Consider the following 19,327-nt stretch of genomic DNA (forward strand, 5'->3'; position numbering starts at 1 on the left):
GCACATCAAAGTATGGAACGCCACTTGTATTAAATTAAAAAGCACCGCAGTTTTGAAAGGGCGCCCTCGAGAGATCATCACTCCCACATGGCATGCATGCATGCTGCACGGGGTTGAGAAAAGGTAAACACTTTCTTCTGATAAAACCGGTAGTGAAACTTGTTGATTGGGAAATGTTAATTTGAATGAAAATGTAAATAGGGGAAAATGCCATATCCTACAACCAATAATTTAAAGAAGGTTAGGATTGGTACATTCAAAACTGCCCATCAGAAATGGCTTTGCTTTGCATTTTTGTTTCATGAATTTGCATGATTTGTTGGTTTTTGCACACTCTACACTCTACAGTACAATCTACCAATAATTTGTTAGTGTTTGTTGCAATCTGCACTGTAACATTTTACAGGAGTTTCCAATAGTTTTTTGGTATTTTCTGATATTTACTGGTATTTTAAAGTATTTTCGGTGTATAATTAACCTGATAACCCCAATGCGAAAAAAAAAGTTGGTAACGTTATCGCAACTAAAACAGCTAGCCTTATTATAGACCTTATGCATTGACGTCATCCAGCCGCCATCTTTGAGGTCAAACGGTGACGAAACAATCAAAATGCACATAGATTCTAATGATAGATTGACCAATGAACAATCTCCTTTTGACCTCAATGCGGGGGCGCCGTACTGAAATGACGTCATGTGCATAAGGTCTATATATAATTAATTAATAATAATAGGCCTAATACTAGTATAGTAAACAAAATTGGATGTTTTTATCAACAGCCTCTTCTTCGAGTTTCAACCAAATGTAAAAACTACAAGCAAAACAAAGTGATAGCCTACAGGCTGCCGTGAATTCTTCATTGAAGATGGGGAGAGTTTTCTTCCACCGTTGCCCTACTAGTAGTCTGCTGCCCTCTCTGTTGACACTTCACGGGAGGCCCCTCTCTGTGTCCGCTTCATTGTTTAACCCAAGAGGAACAAGGACAAGGATATCAAGTAGGTCTTGTATGGATCTTTGCTAGCCGCTTAGAATTTAGACCAGTTTGTTAGAAAAGTAAACAAATGCACCTACAGCAGCAATGGACCCTTCCCTTCCCATGAAATATGTAAATTGCACAAAGTGCGTGCGCACTTACATTTTGCTTGGCAAAATGAGGGAACATCGCGCTGTTTTGTACATGGCTATTGAATGCGTGATGCAGGCGCGATTGCGCGCCTGCTAAGTGAACAACTCCTGTATTGTCACAAATCCATACATAGTAAAAAAAATCAATGATGATTGTTTGTTCACTTTATTTTTCTTCTCAGAGATCCAAGACAAACAAGAAGATGAAGACAGTGAGCTTCATATTCCAGTCATGAGGGAGGAAGTCATAGCTGCATTGTCTCCGCAACACAATCGGGTAAACAATTTTTGCGGAGTTCTGCGAAACAGATCCACAGGAAAATCACTCGGCTGGGATTCAAATCCACAACATTTGCATTTCTAGTAATAATTTACTAATATTTTGGTTTTTACCCCCACACTGATGTGTATTAAGCACTGTATACTCAGTACTTTCCCAAGTTCTGCGAAAAAAATCCATAGGAAAATCACTCGGGTGGGATTCAAATCCACGACCTTTGCATTTCTAGAGCAGATGTCTTATTACTAGACCATCTTGCTAGCACGATGGCTGGAGGCAGTTCAAACCCAGGTTTGTCTTTTAAAGTCAAAAATATATTTACAAACGGGAAGACGGCAAACACAGGGCTAGATAGCTCAGTTGGTCAGGCATGTAATTGCATGGAAGCCATGACCTCTGTTGCCCTGGTTTTGGCCTTGGTGGCCCATCAAAAGTTTCCCATTGACTTATGAACTCTGTTGCCTTGGTCTTGGCCTTGGTGGCCCATCAAATGTTTCACATAGACATCAAGATTTTCCTTATGGATGTGCCCTTTACGAAATGAGAATGGCCTTGCCCTCTCAAAGATGAAATTCCAAGCCTGATTGGTGTAGAGCTAGAGTCGTTGGTTCAAATCCCGCTCTAGTCCATTCTTGTTCAACCCCCAAGTTAAAAAAGTTCTGCAATGTGTTATCATCCCTTTGCAGATCTTTGTAGATATGACCTTTGGAGCAGGTGGCCACACGAGGGCGCTTCTTAAGCAAGGCGTTGATACACAGGTGTATGGACTGGATCGAGACCCGGTTGCGTTTGATCTTGCTCAAAGAATGGCTGAGAAGTTCAAGTAAGTGTACAGCCGGTTATGGATGTTTTGTATCCTGTTTTTTTTTAAATAAAAAATAAAACAGTATTTCTCGTTTTTATTTTTGAGCTTTGAAATTGAAGATCTTGAATTTCAGTGGATTTGCCTGATGTATACTTTGTTGTTGCCATTGAGATTTTTTAATTTATATTAATATCATTTGTAGAGGGAGACTTCACCCTCTTCTAGGTCGTTTCAGCGAGTTGGAAACACTCCTTCAAGATGAGGGTCTTGGCCCCAACTCAGTTGATGGGATTCTTATAGATGCTGGTTGTTCATCTGTTCAGTTTGATACTCCAGAGAGAGGCTTTGCACTCAGCAAAGACGGACCATTGGACATGAGAATGGACCAAGACAGGTATGAGTGTCTATCTTTATGGTAACTGCTGCCACCAATTTCATAACGCTGCTAAGCACAACAATTTGCTAAGCATGAAATGTCTTCCTATATAAAAACAGGATTACCAAACAAATTTCTCTTTGTTGCAAATTGCTTGTTACTAGTATTCAGCTGTTGTTTGCTTATCCTGAAAATCACGTGGAAATCTGGTTGGTAATCCTGTTTTTATCAAGGCAAACATTTCATGCTAAGTAAATTGTTGTGCTTAGCAGCTCTATGAAAAAAAAAGCATATAAATATAAAATAGAAAAATTAAATTATCATAATGTTGGAACCGGTTGTCAGAAAAATGGCCCTGAATTGTTTTTATCGAGATGGTTTAAAAGTCTCACAAAGGAAAGTTTATGTCTCCTGAACTTATGGGTATGATTTTTTACTTTGGTGTTCTAGGTATCCGAACCAGCCAACAGCAGCCGACGTTGTAAACTCACTCGATTCAACGACTCTTGCCAAACTCTTCAAGACCTACGGTGAAGAATCCCATGCTAAAAGAATCGCAACGGCCATCGTGGAATACCGCCAGAAGTATCGTCCGATCACGACAACGATGGAACTCGCGACCGTCATCTCTTGCGCATTCAGCCACACCGAGTCTCGCATCAAAAGGGATAAGATCGGTCGATCTGCTCACGTTGCGACAAAGACCTTCCAAGGTTTGAGGATATTTGTGAATAATGAACTCAATGAGCTCAGTAGCGGCTTAGAGATGGCCGGAAAGTTTTTAAGACCTGGTGGGAAACTCGCTATTCTGTCGTTCCACTCATTGGAAGATCGAATCGTCAAGAGGTTCTTCCAGGGTCGTGAGGTTAATGAGAAAGGAAGAAGCATCCATCAGAAGCGACAATCAAGTGGAGACATCTTGAAGAGTTCAATAACAGACAATGATGAGGAGGACGCTAGGCTTTGGGATCCTCTCAATCGGAATAAAGTCATCTTACCAAGCGAGGAAGAAGTAGAAAGGAATCCAAGGTCACGATCGGCTAAACTTAGAGTTGCTGTTAAACTCGGACAATAGTCTCCAGTTTCATCACCTGCATCAATAGACCTTTATCATTCTGCCACCATCTTGGTCATGTTCCCTTTATCCAACGACAGTAATGGATGCTGATATTCATTGCTGTATCTCAACATATGCATATAAAAAAAAAACTGTGAAAAATTGAGCTCGATTGGTCTTCGGAGTTGCGAGATAATAATGAAAGAAAAAAAACCCTGATCGCACAAAGTTGTGTGCTTTCAGATGCTTGATTTTCAGACCTCCAATTCAATTCTGAGGTCTCGAAACAAAATTTGTGGAAAATAACTTCTTTCTCAAAAACTATGTCACTTCAGAGGGAGCCGTTTCTCACAATGTTTTATACCATCAACAGCTCCTAACTACTCGTTACCAAGTAAAGTAAGGTTTTATGCTAATAATTATTTTGAACAATTACCTACAGTGTCCACTGCCTTTAAAGGAAGGGTCATAGATTGGTTAATACTCCGTAAAATAAATGACCATAAAAACTTACTTGGTGAGAAGAACTGCAGCTGTTGGAATAAAGTATTTGTTAGAAAGGATTACCTTCCAAGTTAAAAGGTTTGGATAATTTTCAACCCCAAAACAGTTGGATTTGAGAAATAACAAAAACGAATCGATGACCATACATTTAAAGTAAGTTTATTATCCTGCAGTCCTAATGAGCTTTTTCAATTGTTGATATCAATTATCATTAATGTCAAATTAATAAACGCAAACTTACTCTGTGTATCGTATTTGTTTGCTTTCTGTGTTTTTTTTGGTTTAAGTTACTATAAACTTTCAATCAAGTTTTGTGTTTTAAGGGTGTGTGTCTATTCTGGACATAATTTGTTTTTCTTTTTCGCTTGGGTGGCCGGGGCGCTTGCTGCTTTTATTCACATACCAGATGAAATTAGGTGACCAAATTTTCACATTCTTTTTTTCAAATGGAAAACAATTGATGATCTGCTGCAACCTACTGTTCCAAAAAAAAAAATATTGTTTTTAACTTTTAAATTTCTTTGACAAAAAGTCTATTTAACAAGTAAAATAGTTTTTAAATTATTTTCAGGGAAAAATAATAGGCTTACTATTATCACAAATAATTAATAATTTGAAAATACTTAGGAGTTTGCAAGTCATTTTGAACAATTTAATGATCATCGAAAAAAAGAGCCCCTTTAAAGTTTCTACATTCCAAACTCTCATTGTTTTGATATGTCAATGTGCGGTCATTCTATTACAACAGTGACGACATGATGACTGTTATAAATCCGATTAACCGCATGAGCTCACTCTATGAAACATTAAAACTGGACGATCAAATAGTATCGAATAAACCTTCCAACGCTAACACTAGGCGAATCAGCAGTATCGATTCTACTATAGTTTTAGCGAATAATGCTCACAACTAGAGAGTCGATTCTAGTATTCACAACTGAATGGAGGAGCTTCAAACGACAGAAGTTCGGTGAAAGAATGTGGTAAGAATTAAAACCATTTCCTGTCAGATTTTAATCCCGGAAATAATATTTTTAAGAGACTATTTTTAACACGTAGAGGAAGCACGTGATAGTTGGTAATTATAACTTCTAATTAGCTTGTTTTGTGTTAGTTATCTGACGTGAAACGTGGACGTACGAACATCTTCGTACAAAATGTAAGTTTACCGAGTAGCCATTGGCTTACTACCATAAACTGGGGGCGCTTGCGGCACGGCACGGTTGACAAGAAACAATCGCGGTTGTGACAGCGCACTGATTTTGCATCGCTGGTGGTGTAGTTTTTTTAGATGGAATTTACCGTTTATTTAGACAAATCTTGTTCACACTCTTAGAACAAAAAATGTTGGTCAAAAAATGTACTGTCTTACCGACCGCCCACTATCTCATCACCAGTTATCATGCAACTTGATTTTTCAATCGATAAATAATTAAAGAGAATGTTGTTTTGTTGTCTATTTAAAAAAATTGTACTGTTTGCCCCCCCCCCCCCATACATTCAGTCATCAATAAAATGTGGCACAACATTGTAATACAAACATTTACAACCCAATTTGTTTTCAACAATGCTGGCAGAGTCTTATAATCAGATGCAATTTTCCCCAAAAAATTTTCAACAAAATACCAAAATAATGATTAGGCCTACTAAAGAAAATATCAGGCCTTGTAAGCCACAAATTAGAAGAAAAAAAACATTTTGGTGTCCGGAGTAAACTTTTATTCTAAAAAAAAATGGTGAAAGACTCAGACTCTTAATATTTTTGTGGATGACCCCCCAAAAAACGAGATTCAAATGCGGAGTGTGCTGTCTGACTCTGGGTACTGAGCTAAAATTGTATTGTGTATCAATGTTGGCTACTTCACTTGTGTATGCGTCACAGGAGACGCTAAGATTTGCTGGCATAATACTAATATAGCGTTTCGTCAAACTAAAGCTGGTAGGTCACCATCACGACACTATCAAAAAAAACAATTTTCTGGATCTAGAATAAGGTAGTCTGCAATGTAAAACCTGCAACCTATACATCCCTACGTTGGGAGATTGACTGCAGTATCGATCCAGATTCAGAAAAACTAAAAAGAGCATTTAAACATTAGATGTTTTGGATTACTTTCCGTATCCTGCCACCCCTTTTTCACTCATTTTTACACGAAGAGATATCTCATTGAGGTAAATTAGATACTATATTATTTTTGTATCAAATGAAAATGTGGTGGCGTGATACGGAGTCCTTTCCGATGTTTTTAATTGAAGTTGAATCAGCATCCTTGGCTTCCTCTATGGACATCCAATCCAAAAGGTTATTTATGACATTTTGTATTCCCAAGCCAACTGTAAATTAAGACTTCTTGTTTAGAAAGTTTGAATCATAGTTTCCTTGTAAATAATACCTACAGCATTTCCTGAAATGCTGTGACACACCGAGACTATCACAAGCAAAACAGATAAATTTAATTTTATATTTATAGGAAAAAACAAGTAGTAAAATTCGGTTTTTAAATTATGAGCTCACTTGATTTAGAATTTAAACAGAGTTTTCATTGAATTTTTGATGTGGAAGATGTTATTTGAAACGCAATTATTTTATCCAGAAAATAATTCAGGAAAGCAAGTTCACAAAGTCAAAGCTTATGACCGATGTTCGATGCTTCAATGATTTTTGTTCAAAATTTTCCCTGAATTATATTTCAATAGTCATACCTTATCTGTACTTTGAAGACAAAATTACTTCCTTTTTTTGAGGGAAAAGCAGTTTTTAATATGAAAAACAATTGTCAACCAGGTATACATGTATCTGTATAATTTCTACGTCATGGAATTTCATCATTACATGTATGCCATGGAATGGAAACTAATTAAAATAGAAAATGTTACCTTCCCTTTAACGGTTGTAATTTACACCCTCAAAACTGAAATCATTTCTGCCCCTAGGCTAATTGGTGATATTTGAGGGGCCATCTGTCGGCAGGCGTCGCAGAGGAATTTTTTTCATTGATAGGGCTTAAAATCAGAAATCTAAATTTGGATAAAAAGAAACTGCATGGAGCTCAAGAGAGACAGCACCAGTACAGTATGGTATTATTTTGTGGAATGAAACCAAAACATTTTCCGGATAAATTTAGGCTCCACATTGGCGTGGACGAATGCATTTATAATTAACTTCCTCTTTTAAAACAAAGAAATATATTCATTTCGAGTGCGCCTTTGTGATATTTTATTGCAAATTAAAGCAATTTCAACAATGGTCTAGCACTGAATCGGATTTGATGGTAAGTTTGACATTTTGTTTGGCACTGGTCGTCCCCAACCCATTAAAATCCACTGCATGTTTTTGTCTGATTCTGGTGGACTGAGGACTGTACTGATAAATGCTTAATAATATAATAATATAATAATATAATAATAATATCGAAGTCTTATAGCGCATGTATCTACCAAACATGGTACTCAAGGTGCTGAGTATATATACAAACTTTCAGAAAGATAGGTTATTGCAGTGATGAATTTTGAGACCCAACTAGTTAGCACCTTATAAGGGTTTACAAGGTGCTACGGCGCATTAAGCAGCTACAACCAGAACACCGGGGCAAACCCCATCTCTTTTCGATAAGTGCACTGGGTTCTTATACATGCGTTACATAACGCATGGGACCAACGGCTTTACGTCCCATCCGAAGGACGAAGCAATGGTTAAGGGTCTTGCTTTTAAAAGGACACAAGTGTCACGGCTGGGGATTCGAACCCACACTCTGCTGATCAGAAACGCCACAGTTTGAATTCGGTGATCTTAACCGCTCGGCCACGACACTTCCATAATGTTGGATAAGACATTTTAGTGACTCTTTGCACCGTGCAGAAAGCACAGGCACAATTTGCATATTATACGATTACCACCATTTTGGACGAATCTGAAGAAGTTGAGTTGCTAGACACTTTTCCTTTTTTGCTGCACCCAAAATTTTCATACATTGTCTGGCAACTCAAACAGTAGACTCTTGTAACGATCAGTCTATCCAGGTTTCTTGGGATTATTACAAATTTCCAGTTTTAATTTGTTGAACTGAGGAAATTATTGGGGAAATCCTGAGTGGAAACAGGATGTTGTCATGGTTACGGATTGATAGTACAATTTACAATGGGTACTTATCAGACAGAGGTCATATCCCCCAAAATATCCAGGATAACCCTGCATTAACCTCAAACTACAAAGCACAAGTTCTTTATTATTGTACGATTGTAAAGGGCATGACATTTGGATACAAACTCATTGAAAACACACTCCGCACCCAGTATCGCTTTGGAAGGTTGGCTGCTGATTCCGAATCCAGTTTTAAAGACTCCATTGAGTGCTGAGTGATGTTATCATGAACTCCATGTACCTTTTGAAACTAACAGTTGTGATTTATTGTGAATATCAAAGTAATAAAGCTGGCTGCTCATGCTGACTTTATTTTTTCAACAAACATGTGTAGCTATTGTTACCCATTGTAATGGCAGCTTAAAAGGGAGCTGTATTCTGAACATTGTCGGTCTTTAAAGCCATTGGACCCTTTCGGCAAACAGTATTTTCCAAGGCCCACACTTCGTGTATCACAACTTCTATATAAAATAACAAACCTGTGGAAATTTAGGCTCAATCGGTCATCGGAGTCGGGAGAAAATAACGGGAAAACCCATCCTTGTATCCGCAGGTTTCGCCGTGTCATGACATGTGTTTAAAATAAATCCGTAATTCTCGATATCGAGAATTGATATTGTTTTAATGTTTTCTCAAAGAGTAAAGCATTTCATGGAATAATGTTTCAAGAGAAGTCTTTCACCACTGCCTTCTGTAAACCCTGCAAGTTATTTGTAAATCTGTGAACTTTTTTTTTTTTTTTTTCTGTACCGAAAGGGTCCAATGGCTTTAAACCGTCAGTAAAAATACTTTGAATTTTAAGTATTCATCATTGCTGGCCTTGTACTTCAGGATGGCAATTGCCTCTGTTGCCCCATTTTATTGCCTTGGTGCCCTTTGAAATGTTCCAATAGTATATTATTTATTATCAATCTCCTCTTGGCTCCTATTAATAAGGAGGAAATGCCTTGATGCCTGTGCAAACCATCAGGAAGGTCACAAACAAAACCAATGGTGTAAACATTACAATACCTTGATTTTAAAATATGATTTTTGTAACTGCTGCAGCCGATTTTACGAAAGTAGTCATAATTTGCGCCATGTCATAAATTACGCATGTAAATGTTGCGCCACTTTCAGGCGTGTGACGTAACTTTCGTGAAATTGGCGGAACTCGCAGTGAACTTATGCAGATTTGCGTTAAGTTTCGTGAAATTGGCTGCTGGCCCATAGGTGTTCAATTCATTTTGCCCTTTTTACACTAAGTGTGTGCCATTGCTGGTGTACACTAGCTACAAAATTACGATCAAGCACGTACACGTAGAGCTAGAGGCGAGGGTAGGCTTACTAGACAGTGGACAAATCAAGGAAACAACTGAAGCCATAAAACTCTTAAATCAACCGTTTTCGAAGGCGTTTCAATGCAACACAACCACAGTACCTCCACACAAAGGTTGGGAACTTTCTCAGAAAGTTCATGGATGTAAACACACACCACAATGTACACATCATCAGTGAAGTGGTGAGAATTTGTATTTGAGAATTGAATGATACAACACACCTAGACTGGTTGACCTTGGGTCTTTAGTTGTGGTTAACTGTTGGTCTGCTGGCACAAAGCAAATATTTAGACTGTAGTGAACATCAATGCCATCTGCAGTCTGTCTACTCAATATATCTATTACTATAGGAATCCTCTTGGGAAGTACTTGTACAGAATACTGTCTCAGGACAACCAATAACTAATTAGGGCCGTGTCCGAAACGACGACTTCGTCTACAGCTACGTCTAGATCAGCGCGTCTACCAGTGTTGAAGAATAGCAGACGCGCGCGATCTAGCCGTAGCTGTAGCCGAAGACGCCGTTTAGGACACGGCTTAGTTCATGAATCTCTCTCTCTCTCTCAGTAATTATAAATTGACCTCACATTCTTTCAAATTTTAATTGAAAAATGGTTTATTTAAAAAATATTTTATTTAATAGATGGAAATTTACATCGAGATAATTTTACCCGTATGTACAGTACAGTACCAACAAAACCTAAATTATTAATGTATCATTGTTGTTTTAAAACAAAATTATTTGTAGTATCATCACTGTTCAAAATATGTAAATATAACAAACAAACAATGTTGATGTTTTGGTTGAATAACAACCTCATACATATAATAGATGTTAATTTTGCATCGGGGATAAAGAATATTAACTTTGGTTTTTACCCATACACCGATGTGTGTTAGCACTGCATACTCAGTACTTTCCCGAGTCCTGTGAAAAAATATCACAGGCATGTTACTCGGGTGGGATTCGAACGCACGACCCTTGCAATTCTAGAGCAGTGTCTTACCAACTAGACTACTGAGGTTGCCCGGCAGCTAGAGGCAGGTCGAACCCTATGTTTTGGCAGCGGGTAACGCAACGGTATAATAGATGTTAATTTTGCATCGGGGATAAAGAATATTAATTTTGGTTTTTACCCATACACCGATGTGTGTTAGCACTGTATACTCAGTACTTTCCCGAGTCCTGTGAAAAAACATAACCTCATACATACAGTGTCGATAATTTATGAGCACTTTTTGTAAACGCAACTCTACACAACGACATTAATTAAATGTAGAAAAGGAAATGCTAGCTGTGAACAAGTCACTGGTATTTTTTAGCCTCATTTGAAACCACTAGATGTGGGTCGTGTTCATCTAGTTAATAGTAGCACACTGTTCATTAGTTATGTACAAAACCATCAGCCGTGGTGTGCATTCAAGTATGATGGATTAAAATCGCCACGCTTCAATGAATTTACGGTCAGTCAGCTGAAGATAAAATTTGAACGAGTCAATTTTATGATATTTTTTAGGTGTGTATTAATAGTGAAGTATTATGTGACTGATAAAATACTTGTTCCGGCATATTCTGACTATAGCTCTGTCACTGATAAGTACTACATATTCTGACTATAGCTCTGTCACTGATAAGTACTACATATTCTGACTATAGCTCTGTCACTGATAAGTACTACATATCCTGACTATAGCTCTGTCACTGATAAATACTACATATCCTGACTATAGCTCTGTCACTGATAAGTACTACATATCCTGACTATAGCTCTGTCACTGATAAGTACTACATATCCTGACTATAGCTCTGTCACTGATAAGTACTACATATCCTGACTATAGCTCTGTCACTGATAAGTACTACATATCCTGACTATAGCTCTGTCACTGATAAGTACTACATATCCTGACTATAGCTCTGTCACTGATAAGTACTACATGTGGGCCAGGGCCCAATTTCATGAGCTGCTTAACGGGTATACTTTTGGTAATTTGTAAATTTAATCTAATTTGCAAAAATCATGCACAGATAAAACCACCCATATCGCACAAAAAGGGCTTTCAAATTGAGGCTGGAAGGACAAAATACACATGTAGTCTGACGCCTCTCTTGTACAATAGGAATAAGTATTCATTGCAGTAGGGAACATGACCAAGATGGTGTTCAGGCCTGGACTTACATGGATCCATGGCCTCCATTGCCCTGGTCTTGGCCCTGATGCCCCTTCAGAAGTTTCCCATAGACTTTCAGATTTTCCGAATGGAATTGCCCTTTAGAACTTGAAGGAAAATGGCCTTGCCTTCTTGAAAATTAATATCCAGGCCTATGTCGGATCTCCGTGACATTGGCTACAAACATCGGAACACAGAGAGATGGAGGTTAAAATGCTGTGTCATCCTAATAGCTTGACCCAATATTTGATCAATATATCCTAACAAAATATTGCAACTGGAACTAAGTAACGCACTCATGCCGTGAGCGACCACCGTCGTGAATGCGGCACTTTGACAACACGTTACATCCTCGTTATTCAATTTGAGAAACGTAAATTATAACTCTTACACATGTATCGTACAAACGACGTGAACATAATTTGTGCCATGCATGTGTGTCTGGAATGTTTTTTTGAAGTGAAGAGAAGGTGTAGGGTGAAAATGCAGGATGAGTGACGGTGTGGAATGTGAGAGCATGGCTTGACTCAGCAGCTGCTTCACTGTACAAAATTGTGTAGAGTTCTTGTGTTTAAAGGGATACGTTGCCCTGGATAGGGCGAGTTGGTCTTTGAAAAGCATTTGAAACCGTTTGAAACCAATGCCAATTAGATAGATAATTTAAACGTAGAATATAATGATCCACACAAACATGCCTCGAAATCACACGGTTTTCCTTATACATGTACGTTGCGAAGAAACATGGTCGCCCATTTGTGGAGACAAAATTTTGACTCCATAAAATGGCCGACCGTGTTAGTTCGTGACGTAAAAGGAAAAATATGCAATTTCAAGTGATACTTGTGTAGATCATTATATTCTACTTTTAAAATATCTTTCTAACCATGTATTTCAAAACAAACAATTTGAAACGCTTTTCAAAGACCAACTTGTCCCTTTAAAGGGATGGCACAACGATATGTATAGTTCTCGTGTTTAAAAGGGTTCTATTACATTGTAGGTCTTGAAGCCTAAATATAGTCTCTTCCTGATATAGCTAGCTGGAATCATAACTAAGCAAAAATAAGCAGTATACCAGTCATAAATTGTATATGTGACATGGTATTTTTGCTGGTAACTTATTCTGCTAAGCATAATTTTATTGGGCTTACACACTATGTACATGTAAGCAGATCCACATTATGAAATTGGGACCTGATGATTGTTATTTGTTACAACAAATGTGACATAAATGAATCGCCATGTAACAACCCATTGTTTCTCCTACGTATGTGAACTTGTTTTTGAATTGTTTAAGTAAATTTTCTCAAAAGCAGTACATCATCTCTAATGTGCCTAATTAGAGGGCAACCGTTTACAAACCACAACTGTAGTATAAATTTGTCCCAATTGTATGATTGATGGCCTCTTCTTGTCTCTCTATTTCTTCCCACACAGACCACCCTTCTGAGACTCCAAAGACCTTCAGCGACGCAAACATTTAAGACGGTTGGTTTCTAACAAGCTGAGAGAAATTTTATTGGATAACAAGATGACGACTTCGTCAAACCTGGCCTCTGATGCCACTCAGATGCTGGCTGCAGCGCTAGAGCAAATGGATGACATAATTGCAGGTATGTAATTTAATGAAGTTGTCTCGTGGACCCAGTTTCATAAAAGCCTGAAAGCTTGCTAAGTACAAAAAATGTTGCTTAACAGAAACTTGTTACCAGGCAAAATTTCATAAAGTTTACATTGTTGCAATTGGTGCCCTGCTAATTATTTTGCTTGGTAAAAAAATTTGCTAAGCAGTATTTTCTTCTTACAGCTATATGAAATTGGGTCCTGCCCCTTTATTACGTATAGACAGCCTACACAAATTGAACACAATCTCCCCCCAAAAAAATGTTTTGTCTTATTAAGATGAAAATTATTTTAGCAAGTAAAAAGTATTTACGTGACATTAATTTACGCATTTCTTAAAACTATCGCACCTCAGCAAGTAATATTTTAAGGGAGGCCTTCTACTATCATTATCTTCAAACTGTGTAAGTTTAATGTAAATCTATCGACATAGTGATTTGTGATGCAAAAAGTACCCAAATCCTTTAAAAACCCGCATGAAAGGCCAAGACTGAAAGCACTGAGCCAACGAACCTGATCCCACAGGATGAGTTTTTATAGAAAACTAGAGGATGAAAATTAAGTTACTCTTAAAAAAAACCAAGTGAATGTAGAATACACATTGTTAGTTCTATCTGTAATGTGCCTTTAATACAAATGAAATAAGACTTTAAAAGTGATCGATTGATTAGGTTACAAATTGTTTTGATTACGTCAATCTTGACCGTCAGTGTGACCAAGATTCTTTCTCCTACATTATAAAAAACTCACGAGGACGACATTTTAAGAAACTACCTCAAGGCAAAACTGAACAATAAGACTTTTACAGTTAATCAATTGATTTGATTAGAGTTGTTTTGATTACGTCAAATTTGACCGCCAAGATTCCCTCTGCTTTTTATAACCAACTCGCGCTGACATCATAAGGGAAGTCCTTCTATGAAATAATTAAAAAACCCTCGGAGAGGATGTTCTTGGAATTAATCAATTTATTTGATAAAATTTACATGAGTTACGATTATTAATTTTGTCCGCCTCTTATGCTCTGCTCTGAAACGGAGCAGACACACACTGTACGATAAAAACACATGGATACATCCCTGGAGGAAGATTGAGGGTCTTGTTGTTGTTTCTGTAAATAGAAGTAAGGCGCTCAGATGGTCTCTTAAAGGTAGGGTTATTAATTTTGTTTCATGGTAATGCTGATTTATAAGCAAGATTATGTAGAAAATACAATAAAAGTCATAGTTTCAGCTGAATTCAGTGTATACTTGCTGAGAAAATTGACACAGTATTTGCACAGAATGTCATATCATCCACATTTAACTATGTGACGGTGGGTATCTCTGGCTGAAGCATTTGCAAACAAACGCCTTCCCTCAGAAATCTGAGAAATGATTCATGCCTGAATCATTTCTAAGATTAAGGTTTTTTTTGAGGGGTGAAAAAGTAGATTTAATTTTTTTTTAAAGGGTGAAAAATTAGATTTAGTTTTTTTTTAAAGGGGTGAAAAATTATCCAAACCATATTACTTCGAAGGGATTCGTTCTCAATAAAAGTTAAATACCATCAACATCTTAAGTGCTTCTCATCAATTAAGTTTTTTGTGGTCAAATTTTTGGAGCATTTACCAATCTACGACCCTTCCTTTAAGATGCATAGTTGAGGGGCTGGTCTTAAGAATGTTTTGGGGTGTTGTTTTAAGAGTGGAATATGTTGATGTATTTGCAGACCACTGCTGGGTAAGGACCCTTTGGGGTTAGGATAAATGAAGACAAAATCAACACTGCCTTCAAGTAACAATTTAAATTCTCAGTCCGGTATGCAGGGCTTGAACTTAGGGTGAAAATCCACAAAACTGCTTGGCTTGTAGCAAGAAGAGTTAACTGGACCGGAATTCTTTTTAAAAGACCTGGGGCCCGGGGTTGGGGGGGAGATTTATCTCATTTGTATTATCGGAAAGTATTCTTCAATACTCAACAGAATTGAAAGATATTTGTCAGACACAAAAGACTTGTCCAGTCACAAAAAAAAATTCATAAATATTCTCATGTACAAGCTGTGACTGGTATCGTGCTTATTGATGCTTAGCAAAAACCTTTTAAGCAATAATTTCTGCTGAGGCAACTTTATGAAATTGAGCCCATCTTACCATCTTAGCGAAACAGGAGAATAAAGTAGTAATTTTTTCTAATTCCGCAGGAACTCGATACCAGTCGTCTGAAGTCTCAAGCCTTCACAACGGGACAATGGATTCTCACAATGCCAACTTTTCCTCTTCATCCACCTCAATCTCAGTCAACCATTTTGGAATCTCCCAGCAGGCTGACGACCTCAAGCAGTCCGTGGAGATGGCTCTAGATCGAGGAGAGGCAGGGATCTCAAGAGAAGGAATCCCAGAGAGTACGAGACGAGTCTTGACACGTTGGCTGCAGGGAAACTCCTATCCGGTATGTAAACAATAAACAATAACTTTTCAATAAGGTGAGGTTTGCAGTAACCTGGGCCCAATTTCATGGCTCTGCTTACTGCCGAATTCTGCGCTTACAATCACCATTCTCCGCTTACATGCAAGTGCTGAATTTCTGCACTAGCCTTGTAAGCGTAGAATGCCTAGTAACGTGCAGTATGCACGCGCACAAGCCAAAATTCCCTGCGAACTCGTGAAGCACTTGTGACGCAAGCACAGAATTCCTTGCCTAACTGCAAGCGTCGATTGTTTGCTAACGTTAAGCAGAGCCATGAAATAAGGCCCAGGTAACACTTTTTTAAAATCCATTTTGAGTAGGGTTGATTCTAAGAGAGGATTGCGGTAGTGAAAATCCCTTTTGAGTACCTTTGGTTCTTATAAAACCACCAGTTCTTTTCAGATCCATCTTAAAGAAATTTCACAATTAAAGAGACAGCTACACTGAAGCATCTCTATAAAATTTCAGCCCAACACCAAAATAATAAAGTAGCAAAAATACTTCACAAATGGTAAAATAGTTGTTAGGGTCCTTTTCAGTGTATAACTCCAGGCCCATTTGTCTGAAAGTTTGTCGCCCTCTGTTGACCCAATTATCACAAAAAAGTGCAAATTACCTTTACTTTAGAAACAAGTCATGCATGAGTGTGGTAACCATGACAGTGCCTGGTCTGTCATGCCAAGGACGGTCAACGTATCTTACCAAGCTGGTTATTAGGGGGAAATTAAAGGGACGTTTACCTTTGGTTTTTGTAACTGTTTTATTGTTTGAATCCTCACAATTTTTGGCACAAAAAATTATATCTTTTTCCATGACCACATTACTTCGAAGTAAACTGGTTATCAAAATGCTATAACTATTTAAAGCTGCAGTAGGCTTCTTACCAATAGTGGTTATTACCATTAATTTTGAGAGTGATTAACAAACGTAAACCTTCCCTTTAAAAACCTGGTAATTAGGAGGAAACTAAGCCCATCAATAAGTTATTCTGAAAGTGAATTACTCCTACTTGTACGTCAGCCAAGTAGATTAGATTTGACTGGTATAATTGGTCATACCTCACTGGTCAACTTCGTACAGACATACACCCGGGGGCCAATTTAATAGCGCAGCTTGATGGTAAGCACATTTTTGTGCTACCTATCCACAAAAGTTTGCTAAATTTGTACTGTAGGTGTTTCACAGGTTAGTAATAAAACTAGGCGACCAGCTTGCGCGTTCACCATGTATTTGCATTGCACAGATGATACTTGAAAGTTTTCCGTCCTTTAAGATTTCCTCTTTTTGTTTTCATCATGAATACCAGCAGACTGTACTCTTTACACCATGCCGATAATCAGGGCCCAATTTCATAGCGCTGCTAAGTGAAATTTCTCCCTTGATAAAAACAGGATTACCAACCAATTTTCCACGTGATTTTTTAGGATAAGCAAACAACAGCTGTATACCAGTAACAAGCAACATGAAACAATAGGAAATTTTGTTGGTAATCCCGTTTTTATCAAGTAAATTTCATGCTAAGCAAATTTTTGTGCTTAGCAGCTCTATGAAATTGGGCCCAGGTTACACAGTTTTACCCCAAATCTACTCTTCCTTTGCTGTATTGATTTTTCCTTTGCTCAGTTTCTCAAGTCAGGCAACCCTCTGGTGCTATGTCTACAATGTGTCCTGAATTAGACATTAGCGCCTGTTGGCGGTCTGATTTAGTTAAACACGCCTTTCCCCCCTCCCAACTTTTCCTGAATTCCTTTTACTCAAGCTTGATATTCAATCCAGAAGTTTACCCTCTTTTCACCCTTGGGATCTTCACCCTGGGGATCTCCCCTCTTACCCCTAGCCAGACACCCCCCTGTGATCTAAGATCTAGACCGGCAGGGTGTGTAGATTTACTTGTCAATACAAACATAGATACAGTACATGCTGATTGCAGTCATACCTCTCGCTGTCATCTTAAAGGCAAAGTATACCTTAGGTTTTGGAACCATTCGATTGTATTAAGCCTATGGATAAATGTAGGTGTAGGATACATTAAAACGTAACCTATAAACTTTTTCATTTCAAAAGGGGGTCAGGGTTTTGAGATGCTGAAAATCTGGAGCAAATATGTCCATGCAGGAAGAATAATTCCTTATTGGAATACTTAATCTGAGAAGCCTTACTGACAGTTACGCTTCTCAGATTCAAGTTGTCATAAAAGCTGACATATTTTTGTTTTCTTCTTACATAAACCACTTTCTGACATTACTTGAAGTGAAATGTTTCTCCAAATGTTTTATACTATCGAAAGCTGGTGTAGGCTTCTATCTAACCAATGGTTTTTTATTGCCATTATTTTTAAGAGTATATACCAAATGTATACCTTCCCTTTAATGGTTAGTCACACACTTCGGGACAGCTGGCGTGATTTAATGTCACCGACTGTGACATCCTGTCCCTTAGGCTGGGTGGAAACCAGAGAACAAGAGTCGTTTCTTCTTTCATGTTAAGCCCGAGTGAATGTTTTGCAGGAGTTGCACACAGCCCAACTGTTGCGGATTCGTCGTCTGCGAATTTGTGACTTCAAAATTCGTATAGCATACGCAGGAAGTATGAACCGGGCTTTACTTGAGGAGGAAAAAGTAGGCAGAAACAAAGATTTGCAGGGAAACTTAAATACTTTCATCTTTCTTGGCACTTGGACTTTCAAAGTTCAGGTCTGGATTTAAACTGAGGCCATGGCCTTTATTGGCCCCTGGTCTTGGCCTTTGTGCCCCTTCAAAAGTTGCCCATTGACTTGCTGCCCTTTGCAAAATGAACATGGCCTTGCCCTCTAAAAGAAAAAATTCCATGCATGACCTTCTGTCAAAAAAAGTAAAAACTTTTCAAATAAAACTATGTGGAGTTGGAGTTTAAAAAAATGCTCATCAAGAAAAAGAGAAACTTGTTTTTATTTTCTTCTGTCTCGAGAAGAACTTGATCCTGACCTAGTAACCTGCAAACCACAATGTAGCGTTTGTAGGAAGGTCTCATTACCTTTCATTACAAACACTGCAGTCAAACAAGCCCAATCCTGCTATTTCAGTAGCCCAAATCTTGTCTCATTGGGGACAATCATCAATATGGTGAGGAGTCAGGGGGGGAGGGGTGGTAGGGGAACAAGTTGGGCTCTTTGAGAAAGCACCCGGTGGAGTATGAGTAATAATGTGCTGATTTGTCTCATTTTCAATTCACGTGCCGTCTTGGATGGAAGTCAGTTTCGCAAAGGTGCCTTGTTTAACACGGATATTCCACAAAATGAGGATTAATATTTTGGGCTAAGAAGGACTAACGAGGGATTTAGTGAGATTCGACGGAAATTGGGGATTAATTCTAGCAGCTGATCATTAGGCGGACATGCAGAGTTGAGTTGGCTATAACTGATCTGAGGATCTCCAGATATAAAGTTCCTTGTAAGGCGTAAACCAAAGACTTCGGTTGGGCTTGAATCAATAATCTCCA

General features: G+C 38.1%; 2 protein-coding genes across 5 annotated transcripts in view; both read left to right on the forward strand.

Moving 5' to 3' along the window:
* The first annotated feature begins 61 nt into the window (after positions 1–61).
* On the forward strand, positions 62–3,765 carry LOC117305184 (probable methyltransferase-like protein 15). 2 transcript variants are annotated; one of them, XM_033789991.1, is made up of 6 exons: positions 62–123; positions 781–996; positions 1,309–1,403; positions 2,093–2,229; positions 2,414–2,605; positions 3,038–3,765. In XM_033789991.1, exons 2-6 carry the CDS (start codon positions 867–869, stop codon positions 3,660–3,662), a joined length of 1,179 nt encoding a protein of 392 aa, XP_033645882.1. In that variant the 5' UTR covers positions 62–123; positions 781–866; the 3' UTR covers positions 3,663–3,765. The 2 variants fall into 2 exon arrangements, with proteins under 2 accessions (XP_033645882.1, XP_033645883.1); XM_033789992.1 differs by lacking the exon at positions 62–123 and adding an exon at positions 131–149.
* Positions 3,766–5,084: 1,319 nt separating this feature from the next.
* The window catches only part of LOC117305001 (liprin-beta-1-like), a 46,790-nt gene continuing 32,547 nt past the window's right edge, over positions 5,085–19,327 (forward strand). For all 3 annotated transcript variants that reach the window (XM_033789676.1, XM_033789677.1, XM_033789678.1), the window contains exons 1-3: positions 5,085–5,131; positions 13,218–13,393; positions 15,585–15,832. In XM_033789676.1, coding sequence (XP_033645567.1) covers positions 13,312–13,393; positions 15,585–15,832 — 330 coding nt within the window. In that variant the 5' untranslated portion in view covers positions 5,085–5,131; positions 13,218–13,311. The remainder of the gene's footprint in view (positions 5,132–13,217; positions 13,394–15,584; positions 15,833–19,327) is intronic.

The sequence above is a fragment of the Asterias rubens genome, chromosome 22 (assembly GCF_902459465.1).
Source record: "Asterias rubens chromosome 22, eAstRub1.3, whole genome shotgun sequence".
Lineage (NCBI taxonomy): Eukaryota > Metazoa > Echinodermata > Asteroidea > Forcipulatida > Asteriidae > Asterias > Asterias rubens.

Excerpts from the sequence above, each read along its gene's own strand:
- LOC117305184 (XM_033789991.1), top strand. The coding sequence starts at position 867 with ATGGGGAGAGTTTTCTTCCACCGTTGCCCTACTAGTAGTCTGCTGCCC. Across the intron at positions 1,404-2,092 it reads TGTCTCCGCAACACAATCGG|ATCTTTGTAGATATGACCTT; the intron begins GTAAACAATTTT and ends ATCCCTTTGCAG. Across the intron at positions 2,230-2,413 it reads AGAATGGCTGAGAAGTTCAA|AGGGAGACTTCACCCTCTTC; the intron begins GTAAGTGTACAG and ends TATCATTTGTAG.